The following is a 15,020-nucleotide window of genomic DNA, read 5'->3' on the forward strand; positions in this document are numbered from 1 at the left end:
AGCCATTGCGACGCAAAGTTATGGAAGAGAGTCATGTCCCACCGTATGCAGGGCATCGTGGTATCGATGCTACAGTTAAAGCGGTTGAGACATTCTTCTATTGGCCTACATTGAGAAGAGATGTGGATGCCTTTGTGCGAGAATGCCTAATTTGCCAAAAGGTCAAGTTTGACAAGCAAAAGGCACCAGGGTTATTGCAACCACTACCTATTCCAGATAAACCATGGGAAAGTATTGCTATGGATTTTATCTTTGATCTTCCGAGAACGCAGACAGGAAATGATGGTATTTGGACCATTATTTGCAGATTCAGCAAACAGGCTCATTTTATTCATGTCAGGAAGAAGATTAAACCAGATCAGATGGCACGCTTGTTTATGAGCAATATTTTCAAGTATCATGGCATGCAAAGTCGATTGTTAGTGACCGTGATCCACGCATGACAAGTTTATTCTGGAGAGGCTTGTTTGAGAATATGGGCACAACGCTCAAATTCTCTTCGTCATTTCATCCTCAAACAGATGGGCAGTCAGAAGAGGCAAATTCTACTGTCCTAGATCTACTGAAGTGCTATGTGTCAGAGCATAAAGGAAAGTGGGAGCAGTATTTGCCATTGGTAGAGTATGAATACAATAATACAGTGCATTCATCAACTGGCAAGGCACCCTTTGAGATAGTTGAAGGTGGCAAGAAAGTTCCTCCCATACTGCATACAAAGGACAAGATATTTGAAGCAGATAAGTATGTTCAGGACATGGATGAAATGTACAAGAAGGTCAAAGTGGCCTTAGAAAGGACTCAGGCAAAGCAAAAGAAAGCAGCTGATCGTCACCGTCGTGAAGTGGTATATTCGCTTGGTGATTGGGTGCTTTTACGCTTTGAAAAGGCAAGGTTAAAGAAGATGAAGGGCAAGGAAAGACTGTTTCCAAAGCTCAGCATGCGTTACTATGGGCCTTTTCAAGTATGCGACATAATCAGTGATGTTGCATATAGGCTGAAATTGCCTGACAGTTGGAAGATTCACAATGCGTTTCATGTGAGTCTTCTCAGACCCTATGTGGGTGATGTGCCTGAAGATATGCCAGCTGAAGATCAGCCGGAAGTCGAGGAACTTGACGAGATCTTGGTCCCTGAACAGATTTTGGCACACAAAGAAAGGAAAGTGAAAGGCAAGGTTGCTAGGCGTTACTTGGTAAAGTTCAGAAACTATCCACCAATGGATGCTAAGTGGATGGAAGAAGGTGAACTTGCAGAGTCACCAACTGTGTTATCACTTTACCTTGAAGCCTTCGATTTGCAACCTACCTTGACCCCTTGAGTTTCAAAGCTACATGGATTGTCAGTGTGACAATGGCTTCTGAAACAAATGATGTACAAGGTATTTAAAGTGAGCTCAAATGAAATACCTGTTACATGAATGTTAGAGCTGTGCAGATTGTCAGTTTGGCAATTGCTCTTATGGAATGTCCAAAAGTTTGGTTAGTGCTATAGAAGTAAGCATGTACGACATAGATGCAAACGAGGACGTTTGAGATTTCAAGAGGGGGGTATGTCACCAGCGTGTGACTGCTATCTATCCTTTTTGTTGATTTCTTTCTTATTATCTATTTACTTTCACTTTTTGGAAACACCCCTCGGGAAATCTAACTACCCTGCATTGCATAGCTAGTGTGGAACTGTCCAGAGGGAGTCCAGGCCTGAGGGCAAGAGAGCACTAAGGTTGGACAAAGACTATGGTTAGCCAAAGTGGGGTCATTGACTAGCCAAAGTGGAATCCTTTGCTACAGAGGCTACATTTCAGTTATGGATGTGGCCGCAGTGTACAAAGAGGGTCGGATGACCTAGAAAGATACAATGGCAGCATCTCCTAAAATTTAGGGAACTGCTATTTTGGGACCTGAAAATGTGTTGACGTCATTATCTTCGGAATGACAAGGGGAACATTTTCTTACTCTGCCGTGAAGTCAACTGGGCAACCGGTTGGGAGATTTTTAGGCGGCAACCCCGAAACGGGAAAATGCTTGTAAATGTACCAAGTGGCACATTCTGGTGCACTTGCCTCATGCAACAAGAAGTGGCGCTGAATTTAGGAGGGGGAGAGCCTTATTTTCAGATTTGTCACAGGTTAAGAGCTATGGAGTGCTTGCTTTCCCTCTTATGCACAGTGCGGTGCCAGGAGTGATGCCCTGCACGCTACTCACTGCCCTCTCTCTTCCCTTTGGCAGTATGTTATGCCCCACTAGTGGGCTCTTCATTTGACCAATGTACACTTGTGTGGGTTCATGCGCGATTGCCGAGGCAAGAGCCTCTTGCACTGGGAATGGATTAGCTAGCGGCTAATCCCCCCGCAGGTACAGGTGAATTCGGAGAGGTTTCACGCCAGAAATCTCGTCCGATTCAAAGGGCAAGTAGCCCTACAGGTGCAGGAGCTCAAGGACTTGCTACGGATGCGACCGGCACGCGAAATGGAGCCCGAAACAGTAAATTACAGCCTGCTGTGTATTTTTGCAGGTTTAGGGTTTTGGCCCTAAACGGACCCTAATACCCCCAGGAGGTTCGGGGACGCAAGGCGACCGCTGTACAGGTGACCTGGCGCATTTTCAGGGCTGAAAACAGAGAATTCAGTGTGCTGCAGATTCTCGCCAGGTTTTGCAAAGTGCCCGTATGCGTCGGGAAAGTCATTTAATGCGTGGGAATAATGACCGTGAAGGGTTCTAGTACAGTTATGCTGCCGAAATCGGGCTGGAACAGTGGAAATTCAGCCGAGTTTGTGTGGGGCAGCTTGTAGGGATCCACAACATTTATTCCCTCTTTTAAAGAATAAAGAAATACCGAAAGGGGCGCCTAAGTTAGGGGCCAATCTAGTGTCGGTCTTCTCATACATGTGCATTCTAGCATCTGTATCCCATTCCCCTCTCTTGTGTCACTATAGCGCAGGTATAATAGACGACTAATAATGGGTGAAAGCTAAATCAAGGTTTGAAGTAAAGTCTGCCGCCCTTTTTGGATTGAACAGGCCGGTTTCACCTGCTATCCTGACTCTGGCGTGGCTGTAACAACTGCTCTCGAACCTCTAAAGCCGCAACCAGGAACTGGCCAAACCTCCTCTGCTCTCGGCCTATCATATGCTGCTGTAATGAGTCTCCAATGCCATATCTCTCTCTCAGCTCTGTATATGCTGGGCATCTCATGACAAAATGCTCCTGACTGTCCACCTCCGTCCGGCAGATCCGGCATGTACGCTCCTCTCGTGGTATGCCTCTCACTCTACCACTCTCAATCTCTAGCTGATGTGATGACACTCGTAGCTGGCCAATGCTGACCCGAAGTCGGTGTGGCATGTACTCCTGCATGTATAATGGAATCTCAATGAATCCCTGCTCTGAGAACCTCAGAAAATGCTCATAGTAATATAGCATTTTAGGAGGTAGGGTGTCTGTGGGCCTGCGCCATGTCCTCTGAATATATGTATGCCATATCTCCTGTCTGATGACCCTATTCCTCTCAGAGCGTGAGAGAGAATAGATCGAGGCCTGGGTGTCATACTGGAGTGGTGGTAGTCTATCGATATCAAAACCGTGCTGAGCTAGCCAATCTCTTGTCTGGGCATACCATGAGCTAGTGTCCCCTGCCTGTGCCATCTCTCTAGATGCAATGAAGGCTCTATGAGAGATCCTATCTGGATCCATATCTTTGAATCTGTGAAGAAGGCAAACAGTCTGAAAGAGTGCCTCTACCAACATCGGTGGTGCAGCTAGCTCAGCTCTAATAATGTCGTGTGGAACTGATGGCTTGCTGCGAATCATCCTGGAGATCATAATAATCTGTGGCCTCTCTATCTGTGTCCATACTAAGTCTGCCAGTCCCGGTCCCCAAATGGCCGAATCATACATGAGTGCAGGTGTGACCAGTGTGTCAAAGAGCCACCCCTTCGTCCGGGGCTCCTGGAAGTGGGCCTGGTGGCACTCTCTCTCCATCAAAGCTAGTGATACGTATCCTCTGGTAAGTCAATCTCTGGTTGCCTGTGTCATGGAGAAGGTCCCTGATGCTACAGCGAATGTAACCCCCAGATATACATATGAGCCTGTCACCTCTATATCCCCTCCAGCTACTGTAAATCTACTCTGTCAACGAATCTGAGCCGATGTATAAAATATGAGAACCTTGGTCTTGCCAAGGTTCACCGTGAGTCCTCTCTGTGAGCAGTAATCATCCAGGGACTGCAAATGTAGTTGTAGTCCCTCTGCCGTCTCTGACATCAGGACAATATCATCTGCATATAAGAGTATGTGTACAGTAGTCCCTGCAATATCCACACCCTCTCCACCCCTGTGCAAGATGAAGTCTACAATCTCGTCAATGTATAGACCAAAGAGTGTAGGTGATAGGGGACAACCTTGTTTCACACCAATGGTGCTCACAAGGGTGTCAGAGAGAGAGAGAGAGAGAGAGAGAGAAGCTCTACTTTATTTTTACTAAAAAGAGAGAGAGAGAGCTTGTGAGAGACGAGAGCTTTTGCTTTTGCTTTATTTGGCAAGGCTTTTAATTTTCAGCTTTTGGGGCTCTGCTTTTGGCATCCCTTGTAAACCTTTTAAATAAGTGGGCGGGCCTCCCACTTCTAAGAGCATCTGGACACAGAGTCTGAGAGTGAGTCTCGGCAACTTGCTTTGAGTTGCAGATTAATACAAAAAGAAATACCGAAAGGGGCGCCAGTCTTTGGGGCCAATATCTCTACGCACGAAACTCTGTCGGGCCATTGTCGAATCAATTGTAAACTGTGAACTGTTTTGAAGTGATAATTTGTGGTGTCGCGATAGATTCTCGACTTGGAGTGTCCAAGTCTGTTACACTCGGCAAGTCACTGACAACTTTATAAGTTGGGAGGGGTTAGGGATTTGAACCGCGAGGGGCACCGTGGACACATGGTTGAAGGAGAGCCTTGACAACTCACCTCTTCAAAAGCACACCCCCAGATTTGTAAGGTGCAGCAGAATGAATGTTGAACTTTGCTCAAGATGAGTGCTCCGAACTGTGCTCAAGGTTCCTTTTACTTAGGGAAGGGAGAGCCTTTCGTCCTTTGGTAAGAGAGTGCAAGTGATCACAAACAAAGTGGATGAACACTATGAATCGAAGTGCATGAGACTGAGAGATAGAGAGAGAGAAGAGAATACGACACCAGAACGTTGTCAAAACCCTCCTCCGAAGGCCCCACTCTCTATGGCGAGAGCGGTCTACTATTGATTGCACAAATCTCTACAATGCTTGGACTTGCCGACGATCAGGACGACGACGAGACGGGCTGAAATCTGAAAATGCTAAGGGCTGAAATCTGCAAATCTTTATCTGCTGAATTCTAACTCTATGTCGGTGACGATGGCGATGACGACGATGCAACCACGACACGCTGAAAACGCAGATGCTGAAATCTGCGTTTTCCGGGCTGAATCTGCAAACTTCGCGGGATCTGACTATGCGGCAAGGATCTGCTGCGGGAAGGTGAGATTTGCGAGGTTTGGGACTTGTTCTGATGTGTCTAAGTGCTGAAAATTGAAAATGTTGGTGCTTGTGTTGGTTCCGTCGCGATAGATCTGCAAAACGCCGGACTGCCAGGCTGATGCAAAAACGCTAGGGCTGAAGACTGATCTTGCGGGGAAAACTGCTAACACTAGGTCTGATCTGCTGTCATGCTGTGGAATCTGCTAACGCTAGGGCTGATCTGCTGTCATACTGTGGCTGGGGCTGATCTGCAATGCAAAAACGCTGGCTAATCTGGGTTCTTGTCCAAAAACGCTAGCCCATCTGCAGTGATGCAAAAACGCTAGAGAATCTTGGGGTCCTGCTAAGAAGTTGCCTGTTGAGCAAGTGCTCCTGCTGCCTCTTCTGCCAGAAAGTGCCAGCACTAGGTTTCTACTTATACAAACTTAGTCAATTTGCCCTACCTACTTTCCAACAAAAGTCACTTAAAATAATAAGTGAAAAATATCAAAAATAGGGAAAATAGGTCTATGCACTATAAAAATGCTAATGATGGGATCTGACTGGAATCTGATGGTCATGTTGTGTGCAACCAAAGGATATGCATCTAATCTAAGTGTTTGGACATGCACAGTCTGCGAACAGACTCACAAAAGTGCCAGATCACTTTCTATTCTAGACTGACTTGACTAAACTGAACCTTGGTCATGCTGTAGCTTGTCCACGGACACATAGGGTTGGATGTGTCACGTGACATCCCCTCTTTTTCAAAGTGAGGTACTGGTACCGAACCGTATGGCGTAGAGGGAGATCGTCGCCAATACCATCCGAAATCCTAGAAAGGACTCTTTGCCGGCCCACTCTGATGTGTGGGTTGTTCGGTACTTGAACTTCATAAAGGTTTGCAACGCTTGCTTCTTTGGGCCGCGCCCAAAGCGACAAAGTCTTTTGTGGCTCCTTCGATGCTTCAACTTCGTCTAGAGTCATGCGTCTACCTTCTTCAAGAATCTCCGAGCCTGAAAATTCCTGAAACCACTTCCAACACAAAAACATGAACATACCCATTCCATGTAAAGTGATGGGAAAAAAATCTTGTCTTTTTCAAAGACTGTGCATGCAATGTAGATGAACAAATAGACGGAGTGCCAAACCGTTCACAACACACACGCAAACAATGAGGTCGAATCTTGTCTTTCGGATCTAAATCAATCAACTGTGGCAAAACACAATGGAAATGCCTATGCTTGATGCTCAATCTTTCTTGTGCTCTTTCTGAAACTGTGTCGTGTCAAGGAAGAGACATGGAATGTGAATTCCTTGAAAATATACTTTTCAGCTGTTCATGAGAAATACGCATACATCCGTGCTCATTCATGAGCTAAACGTGCTCAACATACAATATGTCATGCCTAGGAAAAGGGATCACATAAAGACGCTGACTAAAATACAGGAAACAATCACGAATGAAACACTTGTACAATGCGTGCTGACTAATCATACGAACACATAGTACTTCCTGTGAGGGTTCTTTGTGCCTATGCTCGAGAGCCAAGATCGGTTCTTCATAAGGGGGTTCTTTGGACCTAGGCTTGAGAGCCAAGATCGGTTCTTCCTGAGGGGGTTCTTTGGACCTAGCTCGAAAGCCAAGATCGGTTCTTCATGATTGATCAAATCTGCAATGAGGTTAGCTTCGCTAGAAAAAGCATCAGCTAAACCATTATCCTTGTGAACAATCACATCTTGATCATACAAATCATCATGCTTGTGAGTAAACACATCTTTATCATCATGCAATCATCATGCTTGTCATTGTCATTCAAATCATCATGCTTATCATTGTCATTCAACTCATCATGCTTATCATCATGCAAATCCTGTGTGTCATGCTTTGGAGACGAAGAGACTGAGAGTCTCCTTTTTCCGAATCTCTTGCATCTGTGCTGCACTTGAGAAAAGAGTCGCAACATCTCTTTCATGTGTCGGTCGTTCATGGCTTTTCTTGTTTTGTTCTCACGATCCATTTCTGCTTTTCTTTTTGCGCATTCACGATCAAATTCTACCATTCTTTCTGCTCTTCTTGCTTCGCGTTCTAACTTCCTGTCCATCATCCTCTTGTCGAAAGCCTCCATAGGAGTTAGTGCAATCCTTGTCATAGATGGGGAAGAAAGAGGGTCGGAAAAACCTCTTGGTGGGGAAAATTCTTCTTCGCCTCTCTCATGCTCATCATTTCCAAGCGAAGTATCCATTCCGCTTCGAGTGATGACCATCCACTAAAGTCTTGGGTTCTTAAGTTCACGAGGAACTTGGGTTCTTGTGGTTCTTGGGTTCTTGAGGGTCTTGAGTTCTTGAGGTTCTTGAGGTTCTTCTTTCGCTTGCAATCTGTGTTAGAGAAGGATCTTCTCTTTTCACCCGAGTTCTGCTTTTTTCCGCGGGCGCACCCCTTGGCGGCCTTGCACTCACACCAAGGTTGCTTTTTCCCACCTCACGTCAATTGGCCGGCCGCTAAGTGCACGATTCACTCTCAATGAGTGAAAAGAGGCACAAGGAGAGGCTGGAAAAGCCCTTCTTTCTTGGGTTTCCTGTCACTCTTCAAAAACACGATTAGGAATCGACACGCCCAAGTGAACTTGGGTTCGTGCGACCTCAACAAGCAAAAAAAATTATGTGGTTCTTGTGGTTCTTTCCTTGAGTGATACAGAACACTGCCAAAGCTTTGATACCAATGTAAGGTGCAGCGGAATGAATGTTGAACTTTGCTCAAGATGAGTGCTCCGAAATGTGCTCAAGGTTCCTTTTACTTAGGGAAGGGAGAGCCTTCCGTCCTTTAGTAAGAGAGTGCAAGTGATCATAAACAAAGTGGATGAACACTGTGAATGGAAGTGCATGAGATAGAGAGATAGAGAGAGAAGAGAATACGACACCAGAACGTTGTCAAAACCCTCCTCCGAAGGCCCCACTCTCTATGGCGAGAGCGGTCTACTATTGATTGCACAAATCTCTACAATGCTTGGACTTGCCGACGATGTCGATGATGATGAGGACAACGACGAGACGGGCTGAAATCTGAAAATGCTAAGGGCTGAAAGCTGCAAATCTTTATCTGCTGAGTATGTCGGTGGCGATGGCGATGACGACGATGCAACGACGACGTGCTGAAAACGTAGATGCTGCAATCTGCGTTTTCCGGGCTGAATCTGCAAACTTCGCGGGATCTGACCATGCGGCAAGGATCTGCTGCGAGAAGGTGAGATCTGCGAGGTTCGGGACTTGTTCTACTATGTCTAAGTGCTGAAAACTGAAAACGCTGGTGCTTGTGTTGGTTCCGTCGCGATAGATCTGCAAAACGCTGGACTGCCAGGCTGATGCAAAAACGCTAGGGCTGACAACTGATCTTGCAAGGAAAACTGCTAATGCTAGGTCTCATCTGCTATCATGCTGTGGAATCTGCTAACGCTAGGGCTGATCTGCTGTCATACTGTGGTCGGGGGCTAATCTGTAATGCAAAAACGCTGGCTGATCTATGTTCTTGTCCAAAAACGCTCTGCAGTGATGCAAAAACGCTAGAGAATCTTGGGGTCCTGCTGAAAAGTTGCCTGTTGAGCAAGTGCTCCTGCTGCCTCTTCTGCCAGAAAGTGCTAGCGCTAGGTCTCTACTTATACAAACTTAGTAAATTTGCCCTACCTACTTTCCAACAAAATTCACTTAAAAATAATAAGTGAAAAATGAGCAAAAACAGGGAAAATAGGTCTATGCATTGCAAAAATGCTACTGATAGGATCTAATTGGAATCTGATGGTCATGCTCTGTGCAACCAGAGGAAATTCATCTAATCTAAGTGTTTGGACATGCACGGTCTACGAACAGACTCACAAAAGTGCCATATCACTTCCTATTCTAGACTAAGTTGACTGAACTGAACCCTGGTCATGCTGTAGCTTGTCTATGGACACATAGGGTTGGATGTGTCACGTGACAAGATTGGGGATGCCCAAAACAGAGTGAGGTCTGTTTTTAATCATTTGTAAGTGGATTTTTAGGTTTAATGGTCTTCTCCCTTGTCTCATGTAGCGCGATGATTCCGCTCTCGTACATCTCTCTACCCCTACATATGGTAATCCCCACTAGTTGGGTTGCTCTAAGGAGTATGTACAGTCTTGTGGGTTCTTTGCACATTTTTGCCTAGGCAAGGCCTTCTAAATAGGAACCGAGCTAATCCCCTATAGGTACAGCACGCTTAAATCTATTTACGGCTCAACGGAAAGCTTCTAAAATGCAAGGGAATGTGTCCTAGGCTTGTGCTTTTGACCCACAAAGATTTTGGCGCCATTATGCTACCAAAATGGGGTCGAAAACCTGCAATTTCTGCCCATGACAGGTTTGGAGAGCTTGGTGAGAGTTTGGTCTTAGTGTTCGGATCATTCGCTTTCAGTTGTATAAAGAAGTATCAAAAGGGGCGCCAATCTTTGGAACCTACACGGTGTCCGTCTTCGTGTGCACATTTGACACTTGTTGTTGGACGCATGTGTTCTCTCTTCTTCTCAATCCTTTGTGTAAAGTTAACAAGTAACTGAATTAGTATCGCCCTCTATGGTGTACTGGCCAGTTGTATGGTTCCATCTATGAAATAGTCAATTTTCCTTCAAAAAGTGCAACATAGATTGTTGTGGTTGACAGCAAAACAGAGCATATCATTATGGCACAAAATAAAGACAATATAATTGAAGAGAGATCTTCTTTACATGGCACAGAGAAAGTTCCTTCAACTCTTCAAGAAGAGAACATGTTGTTTAAAGCTCAACTCCTTAGCTGCATGGAAATTTTTCGGCAATTGGTCAAGAAAACAAGGATGCAGAAGTTCTTACAGGCTTCTATTGTCACAAACTGCTGACGTGTCAAAGCCTAAAGAATGGAGCCAACTTACAGATGTCGGCCAAGGGGCCTAAACCCTAAGAAGAACAAGTAACAGAAGAAGAAGAAGTCCTACCAACTTATGGGGACCCCTTCCGATGGGGCCCCAAGTGACATAAAGAATTAAAATAAAGCACGACTCACACACACACATAAGATGACGTGGCAGATTTCCGAAAATCACGCTGGCTGTTGACATGGCATGCTGTACGGATTTCCGCGTTTTGCGCTGACTGCTGACGTGGCAGCTGTACGGAATTCCGGATTTTACGCTGGCAGCTTTTGTTTGGACCAGAAGCTTTTGAGTTTTGAAGGCTTTTCACTTTAACTGCTTTTCAAGCCAAGGGCCTTTAAATATGAGGTTAAGGCTCATTCTCTGGCATGCTTCCTGGCGAAGGTGCAGAGTCTGGAGTATCGGCTTGTGCTGTGTTGATGCAATATAAAGAAACATCGAAAGGGGCGCCAGGGTTTGGGGCCAATACTCTCTGGGGTGGAATTCCACCACTCCGTGTCGCATGTCGTCTCTCTTTCAGTTCAGCTGTTATTGAAGTGCTAAAAGTCTGTTCAGTCTGGTCTTTTCTATTGGCACGTGGTGCTCGTCTTGTGACACCTATAGAAGTTCCACAGGCTTCTACACAGGGTTTATAAAGAAACATCGAAAGGGGCGCCAGGGTTTGGGGCCAATACTCTCTGGGGTGGAATTCCACCACTCCGTGTCGCATGTCGTCTCTCTTTCAGTTCAGCTGTTATTGAAGTGCTAAAAGTCTGTTCAGTCTGGTCTTTTCTATTGGCACGTGGTGCTCGTCTTGTGACACCTATAGAAGTTCCACAGGCTTCTACACAGGGTTTTCAAGCTCCGACATAAGGCATGTATGAGCCGTTACAAGAAAAGGAGATTTCTCATGCATAGGGGTCTCGAGATGCTCAAGGGAAAGCCCATGTGATTGAGCAACCAGCGGTGTCCATTGATCCATAGTAATTTGCTTTACCTAGACAGGAACCGTTTGTGAATGGTCAAGAGAGTAACGAACAAGCTATGCATCAGACCCTTCCATTACCTACTTCATATCCTGGTTATTTTGGGGGTAATTCAGTGTTTCAAGCTAGGGTTGGACCTCCTCAGGTTTGCAAGGCTATACGCTAGGAAATGTGTTTGCGACAATGCAACAAGGCATGATTAAACCTATGTATGGGAACACGGGCGTCCAACCAGGTTTCCAAGGTGCCTATGGTCAACATCAAATGCCTTAAACACAGTTTGGTAGGCTGGTTTTTCATAGACATATGCCCAAAATGCAGATATAACAAGTAAAACACGTGATGTAAGTGCTGGAATGGTCAATTCTGGAGCACCACTTTTACGGGCACCTGTTTATGACAATTAGACTCCTTTGTGTCAACCTAAGGGTTACAAGGAAGATGCGAAGGCAATGAAGTTTGAAACTTTCAACGTATCCCATGGTGTTACAAGTTGCATGCTATGGTGGATACTTACAACCCTTGTACATAGAGGAAAGACTCATGTCCTTGATGTAAAGCTTAAAGGCGAGTCTGCTCCAGATGCTTCTGCTTCTGCTAATTCATCAATAATAAGGAATCATCTTTCTGCGTACTTGATCTTCGCAAAAGAAGTACATGAAGTTGTAACTAATTTTTCTACCTTAGATAAAGATAGGACAACTTTTCCGAGTGGTTTCAATGATGTTTTTTCGAACTTTGTCAGGGGAGTTACCTCCTCAGAGACCTGAGGATCATAGCATAGATCTTGTGCCAAGTTCTAGTCCACCGAATAGACCACCGTACAGGGTTAGTGCACCCTAGCAGAAAGAGATTATGAGTCAAGTCAATGAGCTTTTAGAGAAGAGGCTGATTCAGCCCCTTTTCGTTCGTGTGTACTCCTAGTGCAAGAGAAGGATGGTTCATGGCGCATGTGCATTGACTACCACGCTTTGAATAAGAATACCATCAAGAACAAGTTCCCCATACATAGAATGCCAATGTGGGCCTTTCACCTTGTTGTTTAATCGGACCCTTGGTAACATATAGGGCATTTGTGATTATGTGTATTTAAAGGACGATACAATTTTTTAATATAAAAACAAAAATGACATGTGATTGTAAGAACTCATTCACACCTACTCAACCATAACAAAAGGGTTCATCATACAGTGATAGCTAAGTTGATGAGGCACTTGATCAGCGTCCTCAAGGTAGGAGGTACATAGATAAAAAAAAACACACACACAGACTCATATGCACATGCATACATTGATATCCACCACCCACACACACACACACACACAGGCGTGCGCGCATTAACTTCCTTGATTTTGAAGTCGGGTTTAAACCCATCATCAAAACCATAAATCAGGGAAAAAGATCATCTAGGGGCTCAGCTACCATGTGAAGCCCCTAGAAAGCATAATCCTATTTGGGTTCTTGCGTGAAATGGCATAGAAAACAAATGGCAAATCAGAAGTCATACAGCCCGTACAATATCATAGGTAAAAGTCTAGGGCTATGGTCATGCAAAGAGAGCAAAGAGAAAATTTGGTATTCTGTGTCATCATGGCATGCATTTACACTTGTCTTTTCTTCAATAAGCCTTAAATACCTTCTGCCATTGTGTAGATAAAGCTACATTAACAATTTTCTTACATTTGAAAATATAGAATAGAGACGATTTGGAAACAAATACCCTAACTATGCAGCATTTTAACCATAAACAAGGCAATAACAAAACGTACTCATGAAATTCTTTACTCAAGAATGTTAATAACACCAAATACGAAAAGAATGACACCAAAAACAAACAAAAAAATGGATCTAGAACTCTAAAATTATTTCTCTCATTTAACTATTATCAACTATCTTTGCACACAAAGATGGACCAGAGCTTATTTAGACATTCAAAAGATAAGGTCTCTTTCACAACCGACCTGAATCACCACATCAATGCTGTCCAGGCTTGATTTTACACTGACCACATTTCCGACATCTACTCCACGTATCCGCACTGGTGTCCCTACACAGATCCCATTAGCTTTGGAGAACTGAATAACAGCCTGATATTTCTGTGTTCGACTTCGAACTTGGTAGCCTTTGAGCCAGCCCACAGTGAGCGTGAACAAAACAGCGCCAGAGATAATAAAAATTCCAACTCCTCCTTCCCATACACTCCTTTTGCCAAAACCAAAGTTGCTGAGTGGGTTTGTAAGCTGCCTCCACAAGGATGCAGGAAGGCCCAGGACAGTAGGAAAAAAGCTGATCTTAGTTGCCTTTGCATCCACTTGGGCAGGAGACGAGGGTTGCTCCACAGTAGCCCTAGCCGGGCAAAGGCCCCTTTTGGGTTGAGAGGGTGAGAGAGCATGTCTGAGTATAATCCTCTTTGGGAAAGAGGAAAAAGCTAGTGGAGCACGTGGGTTATGAGTGCCAGCACTTGTGAAGCTCTCCTTAGAGAGAAGCGCAGCAAGCGCTGAAGGGCACTCCAACATCCACATGGAATCACCTCTGCTAGAACTGATTAGAAAACCATTGCTTCGAGCGAACCTCTTCTGTTGCGTGAAAGGTGCAAATCGGGGAAATGGGTTGTGTGTGTTAGCACTGTCGCTGCAACATACAGCCGGTGGGCACTCCAGTGACCACATGAAATCGACTCTGCCGAGCCCAATCATACCCTCAATCCAAGACTGCTACCTTTGTCATGAGGTGCCGAGCTCAGGCTATCAGGCTACTGCAGCGCTAAGCAGTACCCAAGCCCGGTCAGGGGTACTCCGCCAGGTGTGCGCCTTTCATCAGGCTTGTAAATTGCAGGGTGCCCTTGGTGCTTGCACATGGTGAGGAAGATAAACTTTGGAAAGCACGAGGTTTAGTCTCGCTCTTAGGCTATGGTCATACGAGGCTTAGTCTAGCGCGCTCTTAGGCTATGGTCATGCGAGTCTTTGTTATCAGTTATTTGAACTAGAGTGCTTCGTTAGCCGCATAGTCCAGCGGTAAGAGAAAACAAGAACCTCTAGAAGACAAAAACTTGGGGGGCGGGGGGAGAGAGAGAGAGAGATGTATATTTTTTATTATCGTCCTTCATCCTCCATTGTCGTCTCTTGCAGCGAGTTAAGAGCAGGAGATGCCCAGCATTGTTGATGCAAGGTGCATCGACGACACACATTCAATCGCGCGGTGAGTAAGCATTATCATTCTGTGATTTTTGACATTTTTGACACTATGAACATAGCTAATGAACACATTGAGAATTGCACGCTGCCGTGGGAAGGCACGTTCCCTCGTATGATAAAGATTGGGGAGGACTGTGCAAACTCCCCCGTGCAAGGAAACTTGCATGTTTTTTTTTTTTTAAACATAAAAATGGAACAACAACCAATTAATAACATTGACATCTTGTATGATTACGAACATTGAGCTTGACAAACCTCTAACCCTCCTCGTGGTTTTCTGCAAGGTACCCTCTGAAGCAGTACGATCGGTATCTCATTCTTTCGAGGTCCACCTCTAAAACACAGCACTCGGTGGCCTCTCTCTATGTCTCTCTCTCTCTCTCTCATCCTTTAATAAATTTTTTCACTTGAGTAGTATTGAAATGGCATATATAGTTTCCAATATTTTGCTCGAGAAAGATTTAG

The 15,020-nt window shown here is 45.0% G+C and overlaps 1 protein-coding gene across 1 annotated transcript in view; it reads right to left on the reverse strand.

Moving 5' to 3' along the window:
- The window catches only part of ABCI15 (trigalactosyldiacylglycerol2), a 55,599-nt gene extending 41,366 nt beyond the window's left edge, over positions 1–14,233 (reverse strand). Inside the window, exon 1 of the mRNA XM_086521958.1 lies at positions 13,323–14,233. Within this exon, the coding sequence (XP_086378084.1) occupies positions 13,323–14,057 (735 nt within the window). The 5' untranslated portion in view covers positions 14,058–14,233. The remainder of the gene's footprint in view (positions 1–13,322) is intronic.
- Positions 14,234–15,020: the final 787 nt, after the last annotated feature.

The sequence above is a fragment of the Adiantum capillus-veneris genome, chromosome 10 (assembly GCF_014529385.1).
Source record: "Adiantum capillus-veneris isolate H3 chromosome 10, ASM1452938v2, whole genome shotgun sequence".
Lineage (NCBI taxonomy): Eukaryota > Viridiplantae > Streptophyta > Polypodiopsida > Polypodiales > Pteridaceae > Adiantum > Adiantum capillus-veneris.